General features: G+C 41.6%; 1 protein-coding gene across 1 annotated transcript in view; it reads right to left on the bottom strand.

Moving 5' to 3' along the window:
- LOC134336815 (double C2-like domain-containing protein beta) overlaps window positions 1-20,620 on the bottom strand; it is a 300,546-nt gene extending 279,926 nt beyond the window's left edge. The window contains exon 1 of the mRNA XM_063031310.1: window positions 20,168-20,620. Within this exon, the coding sequence (XP_062887380.1) occupies window positions 20,168-20,483 (316 nt within the window). The 5' untranslated portion in view covers window positions 20,484-20,620. The remainder of the gene's footprint in view (window positions 1-20,167) is intronic.
- Window positions 20,621-24,904: the final 4,284 nt, after the last annotated feature.

Genomic DNA, 24,904 nt, shown 5'->3' with positions numbered 1-24,904 from the left:
AGATAAACATTTTCTAGAAATAAAGGAAAATGTTAAAAACAGTAAAAGAAATAAGAATAATAGAAGGAATTAAAAGTTCTTGCAGAATGAGTAAGAGAAACTCTGAACTTCAGATACTTTGTGGAGGGGACTCCAACTAATTAGTAAATGCTACACTACTTTATATGGTTACTTGCACAAAAGAGTATTAAGCACTGTGATTTTCAGTTAATTTCCATATATTTTACACAGAATGTGGTCAAGCAGGAGCAGGCCAACTAAAATCACTTACTCCACAAAATCCTCTAAATATATCAGCAGGATAAGCACATCAGCATCCTCTCATTCACTCCCTGGATAGCAGTTCCAGTATTAATGTTCTAATTACACTCAAAAGGCTTTGATTGCCTGGCATTCCGAGCACCATATGGCTAAAACTGATACCCTGAGCACCATTACAGTAGGAGAGGGGAGATAATTCGTGGATGTTCTGCAAGTTTTCTTGTGAATGCAACATCTTCATGTATTTGTAGAAATCCTTGGCTCATGGCTGCTTAAAATTGAGAGAAAGCATCCAAGATGTGGAGAAGCAGCTTTGCCTAGGGTCACTTTGTTAGGAACATGTGGAATCCTAGTATAAACAGTGGGGTCTCACATATTACCCAATCCAGTAAAACCTGTGGATGAACATTGGTCTCACAAGGCAACTCCAAACTCTCAGAAGTCATAAAACATAGAAGCAGAATAAAGCCATTCAGTCCACTGAGTCTGCTCCACCATTCCATTATGGCTGATCCCAGATCCTACTCAACCCCATACACCTGCCTTCTCACTATATCCTTCAATGCCCTGACCAATCAGGAAACTATCAACTTCCCCCTTGAATATACCCACGCACTTGGCCTTCGCTGCAGTCTGTGGCAGAGCATTCCACAAATTCACTACTCAATGGCTAAAAAATTTCCTCATTACCTCTGTTCTAAAAGGTTGCCCCTCAATCTTGAGGCTGTCTTTTTAGTTCTGGATAGCCCCATCACAGGAAACATACTCTCCACATCCACCTTATCTAGTCCTTTCAACATTCGGTAGGTTTCAAGAGATTCCACACCACCACCCCCCACCCCCAGCATTCTTCTAAATTCCCATGAGTATAGGCCCAAAGCTGCCAGATTCTCCATATGTTAACCCTTCCAGTCCTCGAATTATCCTTGTGAGCCTCCTCTGGACTCTCCCCAATGACAACACATCCATTGAGATATGGGACACAAAACTTGACAATACCCCAAGTGCAGCCCGACTTGTCTTATAAAGCCTCAGCATTATTTCCTTTCTTTTTATATTCTATTCCCCTTGAAATAAATGCCAAAATTGCATTTATCTTCTTTACCACAGACTCGAGCTGTAAATTAACCTTCTGGAAGTCTTGCACGAGAACTCCCAAGACCCTCTGCACCTCTGATGTTTGAACCTTCTCCTTATCTAGATAATAGTCTGCACTATTGTTCTTTTTACCAAGGTGCATCATACATTTCCCAACAATGTATTCCATCAGCCATTTTTTTTTGCCAATTTTTCCATTTGTCTAAACAGAATCTGGTTTATTATCACGGACATGTGACGTGAAATTTGTTAACTTAGCAGCAGCTCAATGCAATACATCGTCTAGCAGAGAGAAAAAATAATAATAATATAAAACTAAATAAACAAATTACATTTATTGAATAGATTATTAAAAATGCATAAAAACAAATACCGTATATTAAAAAAAGTGAGGTAGTGTCCAAAGCTTCAAAGTCAATTTAGGAATCGGATGGCAGAGGGGAAGAAGCTGTTCCTGAATCGCTGAGTGTGCGCCTTCAGGCTTCTGTATCTCCTACCTGATGGTAACAGTGAGAAAAGGGCATGTCCTGGGTGCTGGAGGTCTTCAATGATGGATGCCACCTTTCTGAGACACTGCTCCCAAAAGATGCCCTGGGTACTTTGTAGGCTAGTACCCAAAATAGAGCTGACTGGATTTACAACCTTCTTTCGGTCCTGTGCAGTAGCCCCTCCATACCAGACAGTGATGCAGCCTGTCAGAATGCTCCCCGCAGTACAACTATAGAAGTTTTTGAGTGTATTTGTTGACATGCCAAATCGCTTCAAACTCCTATTAAACTATAGCCACTGTCTTGCGTTCCTTATGACATCAATATGGTGGGACCAGGTTAGATCCTCAGAAATCTTGACACCCAGGAAATTGAAGCTGCTCACTCTCCCCACTTCTGATCCTTCTATGAGGATTGGTATGTGTTCCTCCATCTTACCCTTCCTGAAGTCCACAATCACGCTGTTTGTCTTACTGACATTGAGTGACAGGTTGTTACTGTGGCACCACTCTGCTAGTTGGCTTATCTTACTCCTGTACACCCTCTCATCACCAGTGATTCTACCAAGTGGTTGTATTGACAGCAAATTTGTAGCTGATATTTGAGCTATGCTTGGCCACACAGTCACGTGTATACGGAGAGTAGAGCAGTGGGCTAAGCACACACCGGAGGTGTACCTGTGTTGATCCCTGCAGTGTTAAACCCTGCTGCAATCGCGTTGCTTCCTCACCACTACCCACCTCTCCACCTACCTTTGTATCATCCGCAAACTTTGCCACAAAGCCATCTATTCCTTTACCCAAATCACTGACAAACATTGTGAAAAGTAGCGGCCCCAAAGCTGATCCGAGGAATACCTCCAGTCACTGGCAGCCAACTAGAAAAGGTCCTGTTTATTCCCACTCGCTGCCTCCTGCCTGTCAGCCATTCGGCTATCCATGCCAGTACATTTCCTGTAACATCACAGGATTTCATCTTATTAAGCAGCCTCATGTGTGGCATCTTATGAAATACCTTCTGAAGATCCAAGTAAATGACATCCACAACCATTCCTTTGTCCACCCTGCTTGTTACTTCCTCGAAGAACTAACAGATTTGTCAGGCAAGATTTCCCTCGACAGAAACCATGCTGACTTTACTTATTTCATCTCTGGTCTCCAAGTACTCCAAAACCTCATCCTTAATAAAAGACTTCATGTGGAAGCAAATTTTCAATCATGAAAGGAAGAACATAGAACCTGCGGTAGTACAGGTCCTTCATGTTGAACTTTTTAAGATTAGATCCAACTTTATCACTGTGCCAAGAACAGATACTAAGCCAATGAAATGCAGTTAGTATCTAACCAGAAATGCAAAGAATAGTGTTATTTACAAAATAACTGCGAATAAAAAGTAAATGCCACAGCACACGAATGTAAAAGTACTGAGACAGTACAATATGGGTGCAATACTGCTTAGTGCTGTGATGAGGTTCAGCAGGGTCACAGCCTCAGGGAAGAAATTCTTCCTGTGCCTGCTGGTGCAGGAGTGTTGGTTCCTGCAGCACCTACCGGGTGGGAGGAGAGTAAAAGGTCCATGGTTAGGGTGAGATGCATCCTTGATAATGCTTTTTGCCCTTCCCAGGCAGCGTTTATGGTAGATGTTCTCAATGGTGGGCAATTGGGTACTTTGACTGGGCAGTTTCCTTTGCGGTCCAATACAGAACAATTGCCATACCACACTGAGATGCAGTTGGTGAGTATGCTCTCAATGGTACAGCGGTAAAAGTCTGGGACAGAGGTGAGCTTCCTTGATGCTCCTACTCCAAGATCAATCTAACCCTCAACCCCCACTTAGCCCTCCATTTTTCTTTCATCCATGTGCTCACGCAAGAGTCACATACATGTCCCTAATATATCTGACTCTACCACCATTCCTGGTAGTATGTACCAGGCAGTCACCACTGTATGCAAAAAAAAAAAACACCTCTGATATCCTCCCTATACTTTCCTCCAATCACTTTAAAAGTAACGTCCCCTTGCATTAGCCATTTCTACCCTATGAAAACGTCACTGGCTATCCACTATCAATGCCTCTCATCTTGTACACCTCTATCTAATCATCTCTCATCGTTCTCTGTTCCAAAGATAAGTGAAAACTGCCCTGGGCTTGAGGAATTTTCCTACAACAGCTTCTGGAGAAGAATGAAGAAGTTTATTTCGTATAGTAGTGATTGCCTGGATTTGTACTCTTAACTTCCACGATGAAAGCAAACCATCCACATCCTTCAAGGTTACCTTTCACTTTCCCAGCTACAGGGTATGTAGTACAGGCTGTGGCTTTGAATCTTCAATCCCAGTAAGCATAGAGTCCAGGTTATAGTAACTGTGCATACAGGCTTGTACAAACAGTCCGGGAATGAAAAGCTACATGGTGCAGCGCTTTCCAGTTGTGCTCATTTTGTACCCAGTGGGTGTACAAACTCAAAGTCAACCAAGCTAATCTTCAATTACTTACACACTAGGACTTTTTAATTCACCTCTCCTTCCCAGTGTTCAATGTCTGCTTCCTGTTATTCAAAGTATATTACTGAATAATTTATATTTAACTTGCTCAGAATTTCACTGATTTGTATTAATTTTAGCTTCCAATCTTCTGTCAAGTTTATATTAAATGCCTCTAAGAATTTTATTTATCTGCACTTATCATAGATAATGTTGCAGCTATCCCCTTGGACACCCATTACAGCTGAGATGTGAAAGATTCTATGGACTAGGGTTACAGTAGTTTGAAGCTCTAAAGCAGCACTGCTATGGATTTGAGCCAGTCAAAGGTGGCACTAATGCTCAAGTCACAGCTTTAATGGAACTGGAACAAAGGGACTATCCTGTACAAATCCAGTCCACAGTGGGTTAGAGAGGTCACAGGGACAGGTGCTTCAGAGATGCAGGCAGAGCAAGCACAGGCTATGTGTTAAGGACATTGAAGTTATTATACGAATGCAAAATCTTGTGGGAGCTTTGTATCTATTCAAGGAAAACTTTATGACCACCAGCTCAAGACTCGGTTCATATACCGAAGTTGGAGGAATTAGGGTTACACGGGGTGGCACTGAGCTCCCAGTCCTGCTTTAACTTCTCCAGCACGAAATGATACGCAGACTGACGTGTGCTATGGAATCAGAACCAAGCTGAACTTGCACTCTAGTGGAACTTGGATATGGGAGCATAACGTCACCAGTGGTATTAAAGTTCTTTCTCATAAGGGTAGTGCCCATGACCCTCATTTCCCTTACCCATGTTCATCACCACTATCTGCTTATAGGGGAGTGTGGTACTTAGGAGCAGATGGCAAGTACAATTAATGACAGCATCACATAACGCACATGGAAAAGACAGATGCGTTTAAAATTTATATCATGGTAATATCATCCTCCAGCAAATGAAAGCAAAGCAAGCAAGCTGTCAAAAATTCCTCTCAAACTATTACAATATTTGCCCTGGTACTTCTTAATCTGCAAATCTTATCAAGCCAGAATAGATAAAGGTGTGCCCTCAAAATAATTTTCCCCACTCAATCCATATTCATTCAGTAAAAAAAAAACACAGGAAAAAAAAATGTTCAACTTGAGTGCAACTTTATCCACTCTTTAAGCTCCCAAGCCTTGCATTTTATTTCTCTGGCTGGCACACAGAAAGCCCCCAACAAACAGCAATGTATCCTGATTGGATAAACACAACACATTGCTGGCTTCAGCTCCCTTCCTTTCCCATCCCCGATGAAAGGTCTCGCCTGAAATGTAGACTGTTTATTCCCCTCCATAGATGCTGCGCGACCTGCCGAGTTCCTCCAGCAATTTGCTTGTTGTTCACAACTGGATCCTCTACCACAGTGACCTAGAATGAGGAATTAATATTGATAGGACTATGGCGAAAATTCCCCCACTTTAATTCAAAATAATGCCAAGGGGTATATCAGCGCTCTGTGAGAGAATGCTCACAAGGTTTTAAAAGACAACTGCCTCCAATGGTGAAGTAAACCCACAGCACAGCAACGTTAGGCTGATTATTGTGTTAGTAAATGGCTAGAGTGGGTTCTGAACTCTAATTTCTGACTCAGTAATAAGAGTGCTACTAAATGAGCCACAGGTGACATTGAGAGCTGTGGCCGCCTGACCTGCTATACCGTTTTAAGCATATCTGCTGCAGGTTAGGATAGTGCCCATTGATAAAATGGAGCAACAGCCACCGCAGCCATGGGCAGGAACAAGCCGTGAAGAAAGCAGCAGTCCACATACGAGTTCAGAACTACCTACTCCGTAAAAACTTAATTTCAAGTAGGCAGTATGGATCTAGACCTGATCACAGTACAGCCGATCTCATCACCTTACCGCACATGTGGACCACCTTCTTAGACCAAGGTGGAGAAGTGTGTGTCATAGCCCTGGTTATCAAAGGAGCATTTGACAAGGTCTGGCATAATGGACTCTGTGTTAAGCTGAGATCCAAAGGAATATCTGGAAAGCTGCTTAGATGGCTGCAAAGCTACCTTCATGGATGGACCACCAAAGCTGTTATCTCTGGTCAGGCTTCTGATTCTTCAACCATCAATGCATCTGTACCACAGGGTTTAATACTTGGGCCTCTTCTGTTTTCCATCTTCATTGACAACCTGGTTAATGCATGTAGTAACTAGCTATATCTCCACACAACTCCACACTATTTGCACCAATTAGAGCATGGGAGAGTAATACGGTGGCAGCAGGCCTGAATTGGGATCTTGACAGGATGAAAGCCTGAGCAGATGACTGGAATGTCACCTTTGAACCTACTAAGTGCAAGGCGAAGGTGATGTCTAGGAAGAGAAATCCATCTAAACCCGACCTGTATTCTGGGATCTGCAAGCTGAATTTAAAGAAGGAGCTAGTAATCCTTGGTGTTAATATTGACAGCAAGTTGGTGTGGGATAAACACCTTCCCACTATTTCAAACAAGGCTGGACAAAGGCTTGGAGCTCTGCGGAAAGTAGCATCCAAACTAGACAGAGGGCAGAGCCACGGTTTACAAAGCCCAGGTACGAAGCATCATGAAGTACGCCTGCTTATCGTGGATGAATGCCTCACAGAGTGTCCTCCGCCAGCTTGACTCCGTTCAAAGAAAGGTTCTCAGGATTATGGGTGTAGATGAAGCCACAGCTCGTGAGAAGCTGGCCATCAGTAGCTTACACCACAGACGACAGGTTGCTGCAGCTTCTGTGCTGTACAAAATGCACGCCAGCCACAGCCCTGCAGACCTTCACGCCATGCTGCCTTCATCTTATGAGAGATGGTGCACCACACGATCAAGTTTATCTATGCCTGCTCATGCTGTTTCTGTGCCTGATGTGAGAGCCTACACACTGGAGAGAAGCTTCCTTCAATGTGCTATCAGAATTTGGAGCAACCTTCCAGATGCTGTGGTTAGCAACATCTGTGACGATGGGGTCCAAGCCTTCAAGAGTCGAGTGCACAAACACCTATCATCTCTGGGAGGGAAGTCACACGCTTCTTCATAAGCTATCACGAAGGGGACCAGGATGGCAATGCTTGGTTGTTGGTAGGTAGTTAATACCCAACTTTCAAGAGCACTTGTGAGTTATGTTCCAGCTAGACTTAGTCCTTAAAATGCTGGAGAACAGTGCGGAAAGAACAAGTGGGGAGAAGTTTTTAGTTCCAAGTGCTCCTGCCACGTTTTGTCACCCCGTAACCTTACCCTTCAATCTCTTTGAATTATGGAGGACAGCATGTGTATAAATGTCTCTCTCCAGCAGACCTCATCATGACTCCAGTATTTCTACTATTCTTTAATATTTCTTAATTGTACATATGATTTATGTTCTACCACTGAGCAGCAGTGAACCATCTGATTGGCCTGTCGGAGTTCTCTTTGGGAACTAGTTGACTTGATCAGCATTTCTGATCTGGCTATTGTTCACAATTGCACTTAAGAAAACAAAAAGGTGTTGAAGTTGAAGCAAGCAGGAGATGAAATGAAATATCCCATTGAGACTTGGGGGGGAAGGTATCAGTGTAGACAAGGCAAAGGCCTAAAACCCCATAGGGGTAAAGTGGTGCGGTGATGTGTAAAGGAGAAATAAAATCTTGGTAATTTCCACTTAATTAGAGAAGATGGCAACGCGACGCAGCGTGCTGCGGCCACTCCGGAATGAATGTCTGTTATTTGTTAAGTAGGATGCTGTGCACAATCCTGATTTGATGGAGACGGGCGTGAGAAGAATGGAGGAACATCTAGTGAAACTTCTGAAATGCCTGTTTTGCTGCCGCTGCTACTGTGCGATCCAGAATTTTCGGAAGGGAAGGCCCCAAATCCTCCGCTTTGCCTGTTGCTTGGCGGCCTGGGTCGGGGTCGAAGCGCTCGGCAGAGATGGTGCTCGGTGTCGGAGGGCTGGTTGGAGGCTCGAAGTTTTCAGACGGACTCAGAGTCGGCTGTGGTCGGGTGCTTCCAGGGTGCTGCATCGGCAAGTTTGCGGCACTGGAGGTTCATGGCAGGGAGAGTTTTTCTCCCTTCTACCGTCTGCATGAGATGATGGGGCTACCGGGACTTTAAGACTTTTTTTACCGTGCCCATAGTCTGCTCTTTATCAAATTACGGTATTGCTTTGCACTGCTGTAACTATATGTTATAATTATGTGTTTTTTGTCAGTTTTAGTCTTGGTCTGTCTTGTGTTTCTGTGATATCAAACTGGAAGAACATTGTATCATTTCTTAATGCATGCATTACTAAGTAACAATAAACGAGGACTGAGTGTCCTCATAATCTAATCTAACCTTCACTAAATTTCATCTCACACTGGTGAAGGTCCTGAAAGCACTACAGGAGGCCTCGACTTCCTCTGCCATTGTTCCCATTTGCTGTTGACTCACTTAGGTAGTCATTCATTGCCTGCTTTTTAAGGCAAGCAGCTTCATTCCTGGTATTCATTCATTCTGTGAACACCCACCTCCGTGACTGCATCAGAGAATCTATGAATTCTGGATGAAGTCATGCTCACAATAGTTTCAGAAAAATATTCTTTCTCAATGACCTTCTAAAATGTGCCTCCTCCAATCCTCTCCATCCCAAGAGCCGTAGGATGCCTTGTCAGATTGAAGCTGAATTCAGAGGTTTACAGCCTACAGGAAGTTCAATTAGCAGCAACAGCTTCTGTTTCCAAGTTAAAACAGCCCAACTAACATTTGACCAGCCACTTACAGACATAAGAGACCCACCCAGTGTAGGGCAAAACCCTCGAAGTATGTTGGAACAGACGCTTGTCAGATATTTCATGATAAATTCCAACTAATTTTCCTCATCGATGCAGTCAAGCTCTGCTTTGTAACCTTGACAAGAGTGCATGTTCTGTGGGTTTGCTTCATCCATGCCATATTAATTCACTTTCCTTTCTGCTTATCCATTTTTAAAAAATGATGACAACACCAGTTCCTTATAACTAGAGTCTGGTAGCAATGAAATCTTTCATTCAGATTGTGTCTTACAACAATTTGCACCAATTTTCATCAGGACCAAACCAATACACACTTCACCAACAATCTCATTTCTTGTGTCCTCCTTCCACAATACACATGCAAACACACTCAAACTCACTTAGTGAACTTGTATTCAACCAACACTCTAGCTTAAGGCTCATGCAGTTAATGATGGAAGTCTGGCACGCTAGCATTAAGTCTGCTTGATACAACGATCTGCCCACCTTCTGCGGTTCCTTCTGTAATCACTCTCCATGCGCTCATTTCCTTGTCATTACATCAGCTATAATGCTCCATAGCTACCATTTTGGATCTCTGAAGGCATTCATAGCAATCAAAAGCCTGGCAGTAACGAAGAATTTCAGTCTAGGACTTAACAACCGACTCTGGAGCACTGGAAAATTTCTGGATAGATTTCTTATTCTAGATTTTCCCCAGCACTCTGCTCTACAGCTTGTTGCCAAGAAATTGGACAATTTGGTCCTGTTTTCTTGAGTGCATTGACTTAAAAATAATTTTCCACATCTTTTGAAATGTTTACATGGATTCCTTATTAGAATCCATTAGACTGATAAAAGTTTCATAGCTTAGCAATATGTGAATGACAATTAACCAAATAATATTACAAAAATAAAGTCTCCAAAGGACTAATAATAAACACAACAAAAAATGCAAATGTATTCCATCTTTAAGTTTTAATTCTCTCATGCTCCCAATCCCACTACCATTTAAAATACTACTAAAGTTTAACATTTGAAGGCAACACAAGTTCATCGGATCCAAATCTCATGTGAATTGGTGTCAAACTTAGTTTGAAAATTCACTAGGAAAGCATGATGGGACCACTTCAATACATTTAAGACACTATTACAAATAGTTTTGTCATTTGAAGTCAAAACCTTCTTCATTTCTAAATTTACTATATTCACAACAGATTAGCCTAGAAAATGACATGTCCATCTGTCATTGTAGAATGTAGACTATGTGATACAGGTGATCTGAAACTGACCCAGGCACTTTGCCAATGAAGAGCATTTAATTTCTGTGGACAATGCATAGCCAGTAATGGCCTGCAGGTAATCATAAGAGAGATAGCAAGAATTGGAGAACAAGGGCAGGTGATATTGCCGCCTCGCCACTCAGGGAGCAAAGTCAAGATTCTGAACTGGGGAGTTGTCTGTGTGGAGTTTGTATATTCCCCACAACACGTGTTGGTCGATAGGTTCATTGGTTACCTACATTGCACCAGGGTAGGTGAATGGAAGGAGAATCTGGGTGGAGTTGCTCAACACATGACAGAGAATAGCTTATGGAGGAAATAAGTGAGGAAAAGGATTACTAGGCCAAATGCAGCCCCTCTATGTCATAAGGAAATCTAAGAAATAGAGAAGACAGCCTTTGGTACTGCAGTGGAATGGGTCACTCTTCCACAAGTGGGGGAGGGACTTGGCTGATGGGGCCCAGTGGTTGTGTAGGTAGTGTACACCCTCCACCATTCATGCAAGACTTCCATGTCCTCGAGGTTCTCAATCCCATCCCAAATGCTCCTTCTCCATTTCAATCAGTCATGTGCCAGATTCCCAGGATGAGGATGTTACATTTTTTCAAGGAGACTGTGGGTACATTCTTGAATCTCCACCCCTGCCCATTTGGTAATCTCCTTCCATGACAGAGGTTAGAAAAGAGTGCAAATTTCTAAGGTCCAACTTTGGGCATGAAAACGATATCACCTATCCAATGTTGGCCACAATGTTGGGTATGATTAGAGCTTCAATGCCGTGGTAAGACCAACGTCAGTTTGTTTATCCTTTAAAGGATTTTTGTAGAGTCAACATTGGCTGTACCATTCCACTGTGTTGAGGTCTCTGTAATAGGCAGTCCAGGTTTCAGAATATTTAAGAGGGCGAAGACCACCACTACCCTGTGGAATATGGGCTTTGACGGAGGCCCAAAGCCTTCCTCATTCAAACAAAAGCTGTGCTAGCACACTAAAGTGACAGGAAATCTCAATACAAGTTGAGTGCTGGGCTTCCAGCCATTATCAACAAGTACGTTTTACCCTTGGATGTTTAGGCACCTCCATAACACTTCGAAAACTGATGCACGTCATGCAATGGACAATGAGAGTCACTGGCTTCAGATTGTTCCCTCATCTTGAATCAACAGGTTCCCATCATCTATTTGGGGTCAGGGTAAAGCCACCATTTGGTGGTCAACCAGCTGCCAATGAGCTCCAGAGTTTGTTTTTTCACCAACCTATCAAGGCCAGGACATGGAGCTACAGAACTAACGAGTTTAGTCTTTGATATCTACCCCCCGTGCCAAGACAACGATGATGAGATGGCATACAGAGAGGAGGTACAGCATCTTGTAGGATGGTGCAAGTTACACCAATTTAATTTGAGCTCAACGTGGACAAGACTAAAGAGCTGATTGTGGACTTTAGGAAGGTGCAGGCTGACACCCGTCACTGCTGCACATACGTGGTTCCTCCTTGGACAGAGTTAGGAGTACCAAGTTTCTCAGAGTGCACAAAATGGATGATTTCACCCGTTTCCTCTAAACTACCTCTTTAGCCAAGAAACCACAGCACCATCTCCACTTCCTGAGGAGATTGGGACTAATAAGGCTCCAACCCCAACTATTTTTACCAATTTTTTTAAAAAAGAAACACCTTTGAGAGGTCCCTGACCAGCTGCATTACCATCTGGTATGGGAATTGCGAGGCAGGAGGCAGGAGAAGATGGCGGCGTGACGCAACGCGCGCGGCCACTCGGAAATTATATCATATTTGTGAAGTAGGATGCCGTGCACAATCCTGATTTGATGGGGACAGCCGTGAGAAGCACGGAGAAACATTTGGAGAAACTTCTGAAATGCCCGCTTCACTGCCGCTGTTACTGTGCGATTGAGAATCTCCGGAGGGGAAGGCCCCAAATCCTCGGCTTTGCCTACTGCCTGTTGCTGGGGCCGGGGTCGAAGCCCTCGGCAGAGATGGTGCTCAGTGTCAGAAGGCTGGTCAGAGGCTCGGAGTTTTCAGACGGACTCAAGAGTCAGCTATGGTCGGTGTGCTTCCAGGGTGCTGCATCGGCAAGTTTGTGGCGCTGGAAGCTCATGACAGGAAGAGTGTTTTGCTTCCTTCTATCGTCTGTGTGAGATATTGGGACTTTCAAAAGACTTTGAGACTTTTTTTTAAAACCGTGCCCATGGTCTGTTCTTCTATCAAATTACAGTATTGCTTTGCACTGTTGTAACTACATGTTATAATTATGTGGTTTTTGTCAGTTTTTTTAGTCTTGGTTTGTTTTGTGTTTCTGTGATATCATTCTGGAGGAACAAATTGTGTCATTTCTTAATGCATGCATTACTAAATGACAATAAAAGAGGACTGCATGTCCTCATAATCTAATGTAATCTAAATTTGACCAGGAGTCCCTAAAAAGGATTGCAAGGACTGCTGAGGGGATCCTCGGAATTTCTCTTCCACACTTCCGAGATATTTATCCAGAGCACTGTGTACACAGTGCCCTTAGCATTATCAAGGATCCCATCCCAAAATCTTTGCCCCCCTCCATCAGGCAGGAGGTACCGTAACATTAGGACAAGAACTGTTTGGATGGGAATAGGATGCCGGATTGGTGAAGGCCCACCTGTACCTACAAACAGGCTGCTGTTTATTGACTACAGCTCAGTGTTCAACACAATCATACCCTCAGTTCTAATCAACAAGCTCCAAAACCTGAACCTCTGTGCATCCCTCTGCCACTGGACCCTTGACTTCCTCACCGGGAGGCCACTGTCTCTGCGGATCAGAATTAACATCTCCTTCTTGCTGACAACATTGGTGCCCCACAAGGATGTATCCTTAGCCTACTGCTCTACTCTCTCTACACATGATTGTGTAGCTCGTGACAGCTCAAACGGAATCTATAAACCTGCGGATGACACAGCTATTGTTGGCAGAATTTCAGATGGTGATGAGGCGGCATACAAGAGCAAGATAGATGAGCAAGTTGAGTAGCGTCATAGCAACAACCTTGCACTCAATGTCAGTAAGACAAAGGAATTAATTGTGGACCAGAAAGGGGAAGTCAAGGGAATACATACCAGTCCTCATCGAGGTATCCAAAGTGGAAAGGGCAAGCACTTTCAAGTCCTGGGCGTCAACATCCGACAATCTATCCTGGCCCAACATACGAATGCAATTACAAAGGAGGAACGAAAGCAGCTATGTTTCATTAGAAGTTTGAGGAGAATTGGTTTGTCAGCAAAGACTGGCGACTTTCTCCAGATGTACTGTGGAGAGCATTCTAACTAACTGCATCACTGTCTGGTGTGGAGGGGCCATTGCACAGGATCAGATAAAGCTGCAGAAAGTTGCACACTCAGCCAGCTCCATCATGGGCAGTAGCCTCCCCAGCATCCTGGACACTTTCAAAAGGCAATGCTTCAAAAGGCAGCATCCATCAAGGACCCCCATCACCCAGGCCATGGCCTCTTCTCATTGCAAGCATTAAGGAGGTAGTACAGGGGCCTGAAGACACACACTCTGCATGTAAGGAACAGCTTCCTCCCCTCCACCATCAGATTTTTAGATGGAAAATGACCCATTGCAATTACCTCAGTATTTTTCCCTCTTTGAACTGCTTATTTAATAATATAACATATAGCTTTCATTATGTACTTCAATGTACTGCTGCCACAGAACAACAAATTTCACAATGTATGCCAATGATATTAACCCTGGTCCTGATAAAGGTGAATAACAATAAACTTGAACTTGAAGTGTTCGGCACAGCAATCCTACCAGCAAGATGCAACTCAGCAAGTGAGAAGTCACAAATGTCATTTATTACCATTTTTTAAAAAAAAAACAATGCTTAATATTTGACCTTGAGATCATTGGCAGAATTTAAATTTCTGAAATCAATAGCTTACCCTAGGGAAGCTGGAGTTGGCATTTGTTTCATACAGAAAGCTCATTGGCAGAATTCAAGGCTTCATAATTTTAAGTGCAGCCCCTAGTGAATAAGTTTGGATGTGAACTGATGCGGAACAAGGTGCCTGCAATGCTGACAAGAGGGCCAACACAACAGAGCAAACACAACAGAGCAAATGAGTTTCCCTTCTGACAACCAATCTTAAACTAAGTACATAACAACAAATCTCAACCCAGCTTTCACACAATAAATATACATAGACAATTTTGAATAAACAGAAGTTTGACTCAAGTTTCAGATAGCCAATAATGGAACAGATAAATGTCATACTAAAACTCTGCTGAGGCTATGATGAAAACACACTATGACAACAGACTTTAACCTTGAGCAATTAGATGCGAGTTTTGTTTGAGCACTGGGAATTTATAAATTGTTTCTATATTGGATAGTCAAGATACAATTGTTCAATACATTTCAAACCATGCTGTATCTCTAAATAAACTGAAAATTGAGATGTCTAATTCTCTTATGGTACTACATAAGCAACTGATAATGATCATTACACGCAGTCTCTGAGCAGACGCTAGTTAACTCCTGTGACATGCAGAAATGCATGCACAAAGGAACTTCAGTTCCTAGGCAAACTCCCAGATGAGAACTTTCACCTACCTAAGAGCTAAATTCACATTTAGAACAGAGGTTAATTAAATGCATGTACCACGTTTCAAGAATCCATATTTTAATCATTACTTTGTTCTCTCTCCACTGCCTATAATTTCTTACATGACTTATCCAAAAGATGAATGGGCACAGAAGTGGCAATTACCCACATGTAGGTTCTCACTTCACAGTTTTCACTGCTCTTGTTGGAGACAGGAAAACATAATTTTGCCAGCTCCAGAACAGCACACCATTAGACAGGCCAGATAGCCAATAATGGTTTCAGGTAGAGATAGGGATGGGGTGGGGGGTGGGGGGTGGGGTTTGAGGTTGGCTAAGATGCCAACTCTGAACTCATCTCACAACATGCATTAAAATTTATTTTCTGAACTTTCCTTCAGACGGACACATAGCTGAAACTGGCAAAAATCTACTCTTATCCTATGCACACTTCAGTTTCCTAATATTCCTTTACCCATGTTTAAGACTGCACCCACCCTGGACATTTGCTCTTCTCCCCGTTCAACCAGCCTCAAGCACAAATTCTATCCTACTGTTTTAGACTCTTGAATGGACCTCAAGTACTTTTGCCCTCAATCTGCCTCATTATGATCTTGCACTTTACCATTTACCTGCACTGCACACTTACACTTTATTCAACATTGTTGTTTTACCTCAATGCATTATGCATTAATCTAATCAGTATGGACAATATACAAGACAAGCTTTTCACTGTACCTTGGTACATGTGACAATAAACCAGAACCACCATTTCACAACCAATCACACCTTCACATCTCATCCTAACAAGACTATAAACTCCCTCAGCCCATCCCAGCCATCCTTCTTGTAGCCTTTCATCTCATCAGCCAACCAACCCAACTGCATCACTTTCCCATCCCAATCCATCACACCTTCACTGATTCTACAATCCAATAACCCACCAACCCCCTCCGAAGCAACCACCCAGCACACCCTCACTACCTACAGTACAACTATACTTCCTTCCACCCACCTGATCCCTCCCCTCCAGATCCTTGCAATTACACCATCTGTCACACATTCCCCAAATCCCATTGCAATACTTTCTCAATCCCACCAAACACTCTCCAAAATCATCATATCCTAGATCTTATTAACCTATCTAATTCCACCTACAGCACCAAAAAGCAGAAATATGTTTGGCTGATATTAACATCCGACATGAGCAACAAACACACGACATAGAAATAAAGTTCAAAGTACATACATGTCACCATATACGACCCTGTGATTTTCCTGCTGGCACACGCAATAATTCCAATAACCATAATAGAATTAATGTAAGACTGCACAACTGGGTGTACAGTCTGAGTGCAAGAGAAACTGTACAAATACAAAAATAATAAATATTGAGAACATGAGATGAAAGTGAGTCCATAGGTTGTAGGAACATTTCATTGATGAAGCAGGTGAAGTTGAGTTAAGTTATCCACTTGGTTCAAGATACTGATGGTTATGGGGTAATAACTGTTCCTGAATCTGATGACCTGAGTTCTGAGGCTATTATAGGAAACAAATCAAAAGTGAATGTAAAGTACAATTTTAAGTTCGGTCCTTTAAAATTCTTTGAATTCTCTCTTCCTTTAGAAAGGTTTCTTATGGTTGAATATGTTAACTAAGCTTTACAGATCACTCTTTCCCTGCCACCTGGCCAGATCATTCCTGATGTAACTAAGTTAATCTAACTCTCTTTAACTTCCCCATCTTTTCCCATACCATGCCCATAGGCAAGTCCTAACATGGCAGCCTGGATCCCAGTTCCTAATACATTCCAGGATTCTGACAAGCACATTATAATTTCCTGATTCATGCTGAAGAGTTAAAAACAAATATTTCACATCTTTTAGTGCAATAGGATGTGAAGTCATTACCACTGAATTAATATTTTCCCATTTTTGCTGAGCAGGATGCTTTGGAACTTTCCTCAGTCCTTCGCTTTACCTGGTTTCTGCATGGTGAAATTCCTTGCCAACTCACTCCCCACTCTCTGTAGGCATTTAAAATCAACTGCTGATCCACAATTCCCTCCATTAACAACTCTGCACTTAAAAAGCCTCCATAATTTTTTTTCTACTTCACCGAAAACAGTATCCACATCTCATGTTTTCTCTCAACTTTCATTCACATCTCTCGCCTAACTCAGGTATAATTAACTTCAATGATCTGTAATAATCCTCAGAAAAAGTTAACCAAACATTACATAATTAATAATATAAAATACTTTCTCCTGCTTATGAAACAATGGCCCTGGGAAATGAACTGTTTTGGACAAATGGCCATGCCCTGGCAATCAACAAGATCATCCACTTTCCATTTCTAATATCATCCCCATCTACACCCTACAGCTGCTTCATTACATCTAAAATTTCTTGCTGATATTTTGTTGTCTGCTTCCCATGTTCCACAATGCAAAATATGGAACACAACAGCCTAGTTCATCTTGACATAAAGAGCTGATCTTCCTAACGGCCAGTCTCTCATCCTTCAACATGGAAATCCATATTCTCATGCAGAAAGTCTCTAATGGATTTCCCCACCAGCCCTCCTTCCTACTTCGCCTCAGTGGCCTTGTTATTCCAAACCACTGTGTTCTTCTAACCTATATGCTTCTGTGCCTCATTTCAATCTCTGGAGTCTTTGTATTCCATACACACCATTCCCCCTTCAGTGGCATGGACTATAACCATCATGCTTTCATTCTGGTGTAATTTCTCACAATACCTCACTTTGCTTTCTTTCCTCCCAACTTCAAAACACGAAGGGTCTTGGCCCAAAACATCAACTGTACCTCTTCCTAGAGATGCTGCCTGGCCTGCTGCATTCACCAGCAACTTTTATGTGTGTTGCTTGAATTTCCAGCTTCTGCAGATTTCCTCGTGTTTGTGTTTCAAGACACTTTGAATCACTTCCTTTCATCTTGCTTTTGGTCATCAGCTCCAACTCTTCCCCTAGCACTGCTTGATGCCCCCACTTCTGTTGTTTCGCAATGCTCCGAGTTTATATTACTCAGAAAGGGGCTACAGAATTGAAAGCCATCTTTCAACCAAAATTGGTGCCAAAAATCACCAAAATCAGTGCCAACAATCACCAAAATCAAAGCCAGGTTTAAAAATCAGTAGTATTTCTAGCAAGGTTTAAGTGGAAACTTGAATAATTTTCAGCTTGCAATTCTACTTGCTTGGGAAGCAAGGATTTTCAAATTGACACAGCTAAAATGATTAGTGCATTTGTACCAGCTTGCCTGCATTTTCAAACCAGCATAATCAAGGAGGTAGACAACTATTTATACATCAATAACATCATTCACATTTAATTTTGTTTCTTGGGATTAAAATCAGTTGGAAAGTCAATTAATCAAGGCTATTCTAAAAAGACTCTTGGAAGTTTGGCTTTTTACCCTCATCAGTTCTAGAAACACAGTAGCCACTTTATTAGGTACACCTGCTCATTAGTGCAAATATCAAATCAGCCAAGCCATATAGCAGCAACCCAATGCATAAAAGCATGCAGACACATTCAAGAGGTACAGTTGTTGTTCAGACCAAACATCAGAATGGGGAAGAAGTGGGATCTAAGTGACTTTGACTGTGGAATAATTGTTGGTGCCTGACAGGGTGGTTTGTGCATCTCAAAAACTGCTGATCTCCTGGGATTTGCACACACACACACACCAGTCTCTAGAGTTTACAGAGAATGGCATGAAAAAAAAAATCAGCGAGTGATAGTTCTGTGAGCAAAAATGCCTTATTAATGAGAGAGGCCAGAGGAGAATGGCCAGACTGGTTCAAGATGAAAGAAAGGCAACAGTAACTCAACCACGTGTTACTACAGTGGCGTACAGAAGAACATCTCTGAACGTACAACACACAAACGAAGTGAGATGGGCTACGGCAGCAGAAGACCACAAACATACATTCAGTAGCCTCTCCATTAGGTACAGGAGGTAGTTAATAAAGTGGCCACAAGTGTAGATACCCTACAGACTCTGTGCCAACTTGCCAATAAACATCCTGATTTTTTTTATATATCTAATGAGTACTGATTAATAAAGACATTCTTGTATACCTAAAGTTGGCCATGTGGTTCACTCATAGGAAAGCAACAATGATACATTCAAATTTAAAAGTAACTACTCTCCAGCTAAGACCATGTTAGCACATTTGAGTGTGGTGGTTCCAAGTGTACATTTTAATATCACTTTTTCTGTCAGAGCTGGGAATGGATTAATTCATTTAATAGGATTAAGATTTTTTTTAATCCTGCAGCATGATATACTAGTAAAAATGATTTTAGCAATACAGTTAATAGAATCAAACCTAAAAAGTACATTACCTTCACAAGAATTTGTAACTTGATACACACTTTTACCTGCTGCATTTTTAAGATCCTATGTAGTAAACTAAAATAAAGCTTCCTTTATTTTAGCCTAATGCAAGTAAAAAATTACTTCCATTTACCATATTCATAGTACATGCAAAGCAGGTGCATACCCTGCAGCTTTCTACTTGGACAGAAGTGTGTTTTATGCTGGTAAGTGATTTCAGGTCAAGTACCTAGATTTTTACATTTTCGTTTGAAAGTCTGCCTGTGATCCATTAATGGCAGTGGGATTCAAAGAAAAATGTTGCACAGTAAATGTTTCTGACTTTAAAAACATCTCTTTGCGTGTTCTAGTGTTGGAGGCTGATGGATCAAAAATTCTAGTGCACCATCAAACTCAGAAAAGTCAGTCGATGGTGAGAATTAGATTATTACCTTCATTTGGAACCATTCACTGGTTAAGCGCTAAAGGCTGGGCAAATTGAGATGCAAATCATTTTCCAGTTATTTCTAAAGTGCTAAATATTTTCCTGACTAATTGAAACCACTGAATTTTGCCACAGTGTTTTCCGAATTCTAGTTCATTAACGGGTACTTGGGAAAACAACAGTTAACGGCAGATGCTTTCTTCAATCAAGTTATCATTAGTGAAGTTTCACTTTAACACTTAGCAGTCCGTCCTCCTTTAACTGGAATTTCGGAACTACTTAAAAGATTAAATATCTGCTTTCGAATTTACTGAAGCATCCTAAATATTATCAAGTGTAGACTCGTGTTACACGCTCGCAAAAGAAAACCCAAGACATTTACAGCAACAGCATGCCACCACAAATGCAACAATTAACAGACTTACTGGAGTCGTCAGATTCGTAGCCTTCAGCTTCACCCTCCTCTTCAGGTTTGGGAGGTGCAGCTGACGCAGATCCATAAGCCCCAAATAATTTGTCCACATCGTCCTCCTCTTTTGTAGACTCTGACTGGGTGACAGAAGGCTGGTTGATGGTGGAATGCATAGAGTTGTTGCGGCTCACAGCTGCAGGAAGACCACGAGGAAAACGAGGGAAGTAATCAGAGATTTGTTTAATGGGTTTAATCGGACCGGGGCAGACATCAATAGCCATATGCTCCTGAATGCTTATGGCCATTTTTTCTCCTTTTCGGACTGTCATGCATGCAACCCTTTTTAACACAGCAGTCAGCAAAAGAAAGACAGACAGAAAAAGCCACCCTGAATCTTGAATTGGGCAAAGAGGAGCAAGAGTAGGAAGCGCTGCTGTCACACAGCAGAACTGAGTCGCCAGTGTTAAGCTAGGATGCTTATGTGCTTTGAGTTGTAGAAACCTTGTGCATGCTGTCTCGCTGCTACGGACACTCCTTATCTTCCTAACACTGCTGCTCAGCCTATGAATGCGTGTGTGTGTCTCTCTCTCTCTCTCTCTCTCTCTCTCTCTCTCTCAGTGTATGAGAGATTGATTGGGAGAGGTGGAGACAGTGATGTCAGTGGCTAGCAACTAAGCAGTAAACAGGAAGCACTGGAATGAAGGCAAAATCAGGTGCGAGGGTTAAGAAAGGGAAAAAAAGATTTGGAGTCTGTTTGTAGCATGCTCTGATTAACCCATACGATGTGAAAATCATCACCTAAATAAAATTGCCTTCTGTTAAATGCCAGCCTGGATCCTGTTGACTGAACCGACCACAGTTTATTGGTTGAATTAAGCTGAGGCATTCCACACAGTAGTGTAAATCGGGATTAAACTCATAGTAGCTCCTATCAGATGATGTAAAGAAACACGAGATGTGTGATAGTCATGCTAAATAATAGCGCCTGCAGAATAAGTCAAGTAGTATGCCAGAAGCAACATATTGTGAAAAGGACAAACAGATTTTGAATTTATCAATAGAAGACACACAAAATGCAGCTGGAGCAGACAATTTAAAAAAATCAGTTCTTATACTTCAAACATTTTCAAATTGCTGACTTTATCATTGATTAGAGCTTAATATAAATATCCTATCATCACTGTAAAAGCAAAATTTGAAACAATTGTATCCATATTAGTAATAACATAATACAGATTGGTATTTTCTGTAGGTTAGTTTACAGCAAGTTCTAGTGTAGTTTTAACCCTTCAGCATGTTCTCACTAATCAAATGAGCAGTGTACTCTGGCTGTGAATTTAAACAGCTGTCCCAACAAAGAGTACAATGGATAAAATATGCTCCAACAACCCGGTGGTGAAGAATGTAGGAACTACAAGAAAAACAGTCCAATTGTTAGGTGCATGTGCTAATAAGCAACTTTACCAACCTTTTCAGCTCATGATTCCTGAATTGAATGATTTGTTTGTAATCTCTGGTTACTGATTTCTCATACCCACAGCAGCTTGTTTTAACCAAACATGACGCAATTCATTATTTTTCTGCAAACTCCTGTCTCTCCATTAAATTTCTTTGTCATCATCTTATAGAACATTGCATGCTAGACAATATGACAACACCCCTAAGCAGACCAGATGGTAGTAGTAAAAGGGAACCATCTGACAATCTTAAGGAGAGACTTAAACAGAAATAAGAAAGCTGAGTAAAAATGGTAAATCCAAAAAAAAGTTCAAAACTTTAAGATAATCACCTGAACTTCAATTTTGTAACTTTTGGCATCCTTGAACTCACAGTTATCTGTAAAAGTATAATGTGTCATCTTTTAGTATTATGAACAGTTCCAGTCTCTATTATTAAATAGACTGCAGGGGAAGTTGAAAACACGCTTTATAGGAATGAAACCCAAACTGCAAGGTTACACCTCAGTGAAGGATTAAGGTCCTTTCTCCTGAAGGAAGAAAATTAAGGGATGATCTAATCATACTCTTTAAAATAAAGATGGATCTTGTTAGCATAGACACTAAAATAATTGTGACATTTTTGAAGAACAGCAGAACTGGTGGCTGTATCTCAGTTCAGACATGAAGAGTATTTTGGTTAAGCTACTGGACTTGCATCTAGAGGTTTTACCTATTGATTAGAGATTTCTTTCCTTGGCAGCTAGGGAATGTAAGTTTAAGTAATTAAACTTACCTGGAATAAAAGCTAACACCAACACCAATTGTTGTACAATCTCCATCTGGATTCTTCATGGACTTTAAAGTCATAAGGTTATACAATATAATGTACATCATAGAAACAGGCATTTAGCCTGACTGATCCATGTCACCAGGACGTCTGTCTACACACATCACATTTTTCTGCATATATCCCAAATCCTCTATTCCTTTCATGTCTACATACATATCCAAATGTTTTTTTAATGCTGTGATGGTACCTGCCTCCACAACTTCCTCCTGCAGTATGTTCCATATAGCCGTAAGACACAGGAACATTTGGGCCATTCGGCCCATATAGTCTGCTCTGCCATTTGATTATAGCTGATTTATTATCCCTTTCAAACATATTCTCCCGCCTTCTCCCTGTAACCTTTGATGCCCTTACGAATCAAGAACCTATCAACCTCTGCTTGAAATATACCCGAAGTCTTGCCCTCCACAGCCATCTGTGACACAGATTCACCACACTCTGGCTAAGAAATTCCTCATCATCATTGATCAAATCTTCTACTCTGAGGAAGTGCCCTCTCCATATCCATTTTATCTATCCCTTTCAATATTTGATAGGTTTCAATAAAATCCTCCACTCATTCTTCTAAACCCCAGTGAGTATGGGTCCAGAGCCATCACCCTCTGTGTGGAAGACTTGCCTTTCAGATCTCCTTCAAGTATGTTATTCCACACCTTAAACCTATGTCGTATAATCTTAGATCTCCCTACCATTGGAAAAGAACAGACTACCTACTCTATCTATTGCCTCATAATTTCACCATTCAGTATCCTTCGCCCCACTGAGAAAAATATCAGCCAATAGAATTTATCCCTGTAACTTAAGTCCTTTTCTTCAGGCAACATCCCTGAGAATCTACTTCTTCTGCACTGTTTCTACACCTACCATCAGTAGAATATTGAGAAACATTTTGGTCATCGCACTATAGTGTGATGATCAGAATGTTTCCAATATTCTAAGTGCAGCCGCAACATTTGACGTCCCAACTCAACAGCCCTGCCTGTGAAAGCAAGCAAGCTAAACGTCTTCTTCACTATCTTGTCCAACAGCGTCCCATCCTTCACGAATTATAACTATAGGTGTTCCATGATCCAGAGCAATGACCCTCTGAAATAAAGCCTTCCAGTTCATGGTCAATTAGGAATGAGCAAGATGCTGCTATTGTGAACATTATGGCAGCAATATTCACATCCTAGGAATGAATGAAAAAAAAATTTATTTTATTTATTTTATTCGGCGATAACTGAGAATTTAAATAGAGAATGCAGGAGAGAGCAACTTTATTCAGAAAATAGTAAGAATTTTGGATTCAGTACCATTGAAACAGTTAAGGAAAACCGTATAATTGCAATTAATGGAAGACTAGGCAAGCATATTAAAGAGAAAGGAACAGAAGATTAGAGCCTTGGGATTAGAGGGCAAATCTTGAGTGGAGGTCTAAATATAGCATAAACAGTGGCATAGATGTGCATTCAACACCATTCTACAGAAGTTCATATCTTCCACAGTGGTCATCAAACAGTGTTTGCATCGGTGTCCCTGGTAAGATAGCCTCTCTGGGTCCGACAAATGGCACAAGTGTTTGTCTTACACATTTTCTCTCACGATCACAAGATCCTATTGGATATTAGTAATATTGAATACTATAAATCCAGTTCGTTAGCGAGATCAAGAGCAGAGGAGCTGCATAGCCTTTGGTTATTGCACAGACCAGGCCCTCACACCACAGCGTTGCCTGTTACAACCACCCAGGGGGAGGAGGTGCCAGAAGTGGTGTGAGAGAAAGCAGAAGAGTGGCAAGCATGCTGGAATCCATGCCAGGCTAAATCCCTCACCCCTGCAGGCTGCCTCTCCTGTCAATACTGCTCGCCAATGTTTACTTCATGGAAAATGACATGGATTACCTTCATCTGCAACTGACCCAGCTTGAGATGAGGAACTGCTGACTGCTTATTCTTACAGAAACTTGGCTCCAGGACAACTCCAAGTGCTGTGTGTGACAATGTGAATATGTACTGTGTGTTGCACTTTGGCCCAGAGGAATGATGTTTCATTTAGCTGTATACATGTGTATGGTTTAATGACAATAAACTTGAAGTTGAACTTGAACTTAAAAATACAATATAACATGCAGCTTAAATGTCCGAAACAATTGATTTGGTGATAGGAGGTAGAGCGTAGTAATGGAGAGTTGTTTTTCCGATCAGAGACTTGTAACCAGTATTCCACAGGGATCATTGCTGGGTCCTTTACCATTCACCATATATGTTAATGATTTGGAATAGAAAGTGGTAATGATCTGATCCCGATGAAGGATCTTGGCCAGAAAAGATTGACTGTGTAATCTTTACCATAGATGCTCCAGCATTGTGCGTGTGTTGCTTTGGATTTCCAGCATCGACAGATTTTCTTATATTTGTGGTAATAGTAAGTTTTTAGATTATGAGAACACTCAGTTCTCTTTTATTGTCATTTAGAAATG

The sequence above is a fragment of the Mobula hypostoma genome, chromosome 23, assembly GCF_963921235.1.
Source record: "Mobula hypostoma chromosome 23, sMobHyp1.1, whole genome shotgun sequence".
In the NCBI taxonomy this organism is placed as follows: Eukaryota; Metazoa; Chordata; class Chondrichthyes; order Myliobatiformes; family Myliobatidae; genus Mobula; species Mobula hypostoma.
The sequence above is the reverse complement of the archived record's forward strand: the minus strand, read 5'-3'. Positions and strand labels throughout refer to the sequence as shown.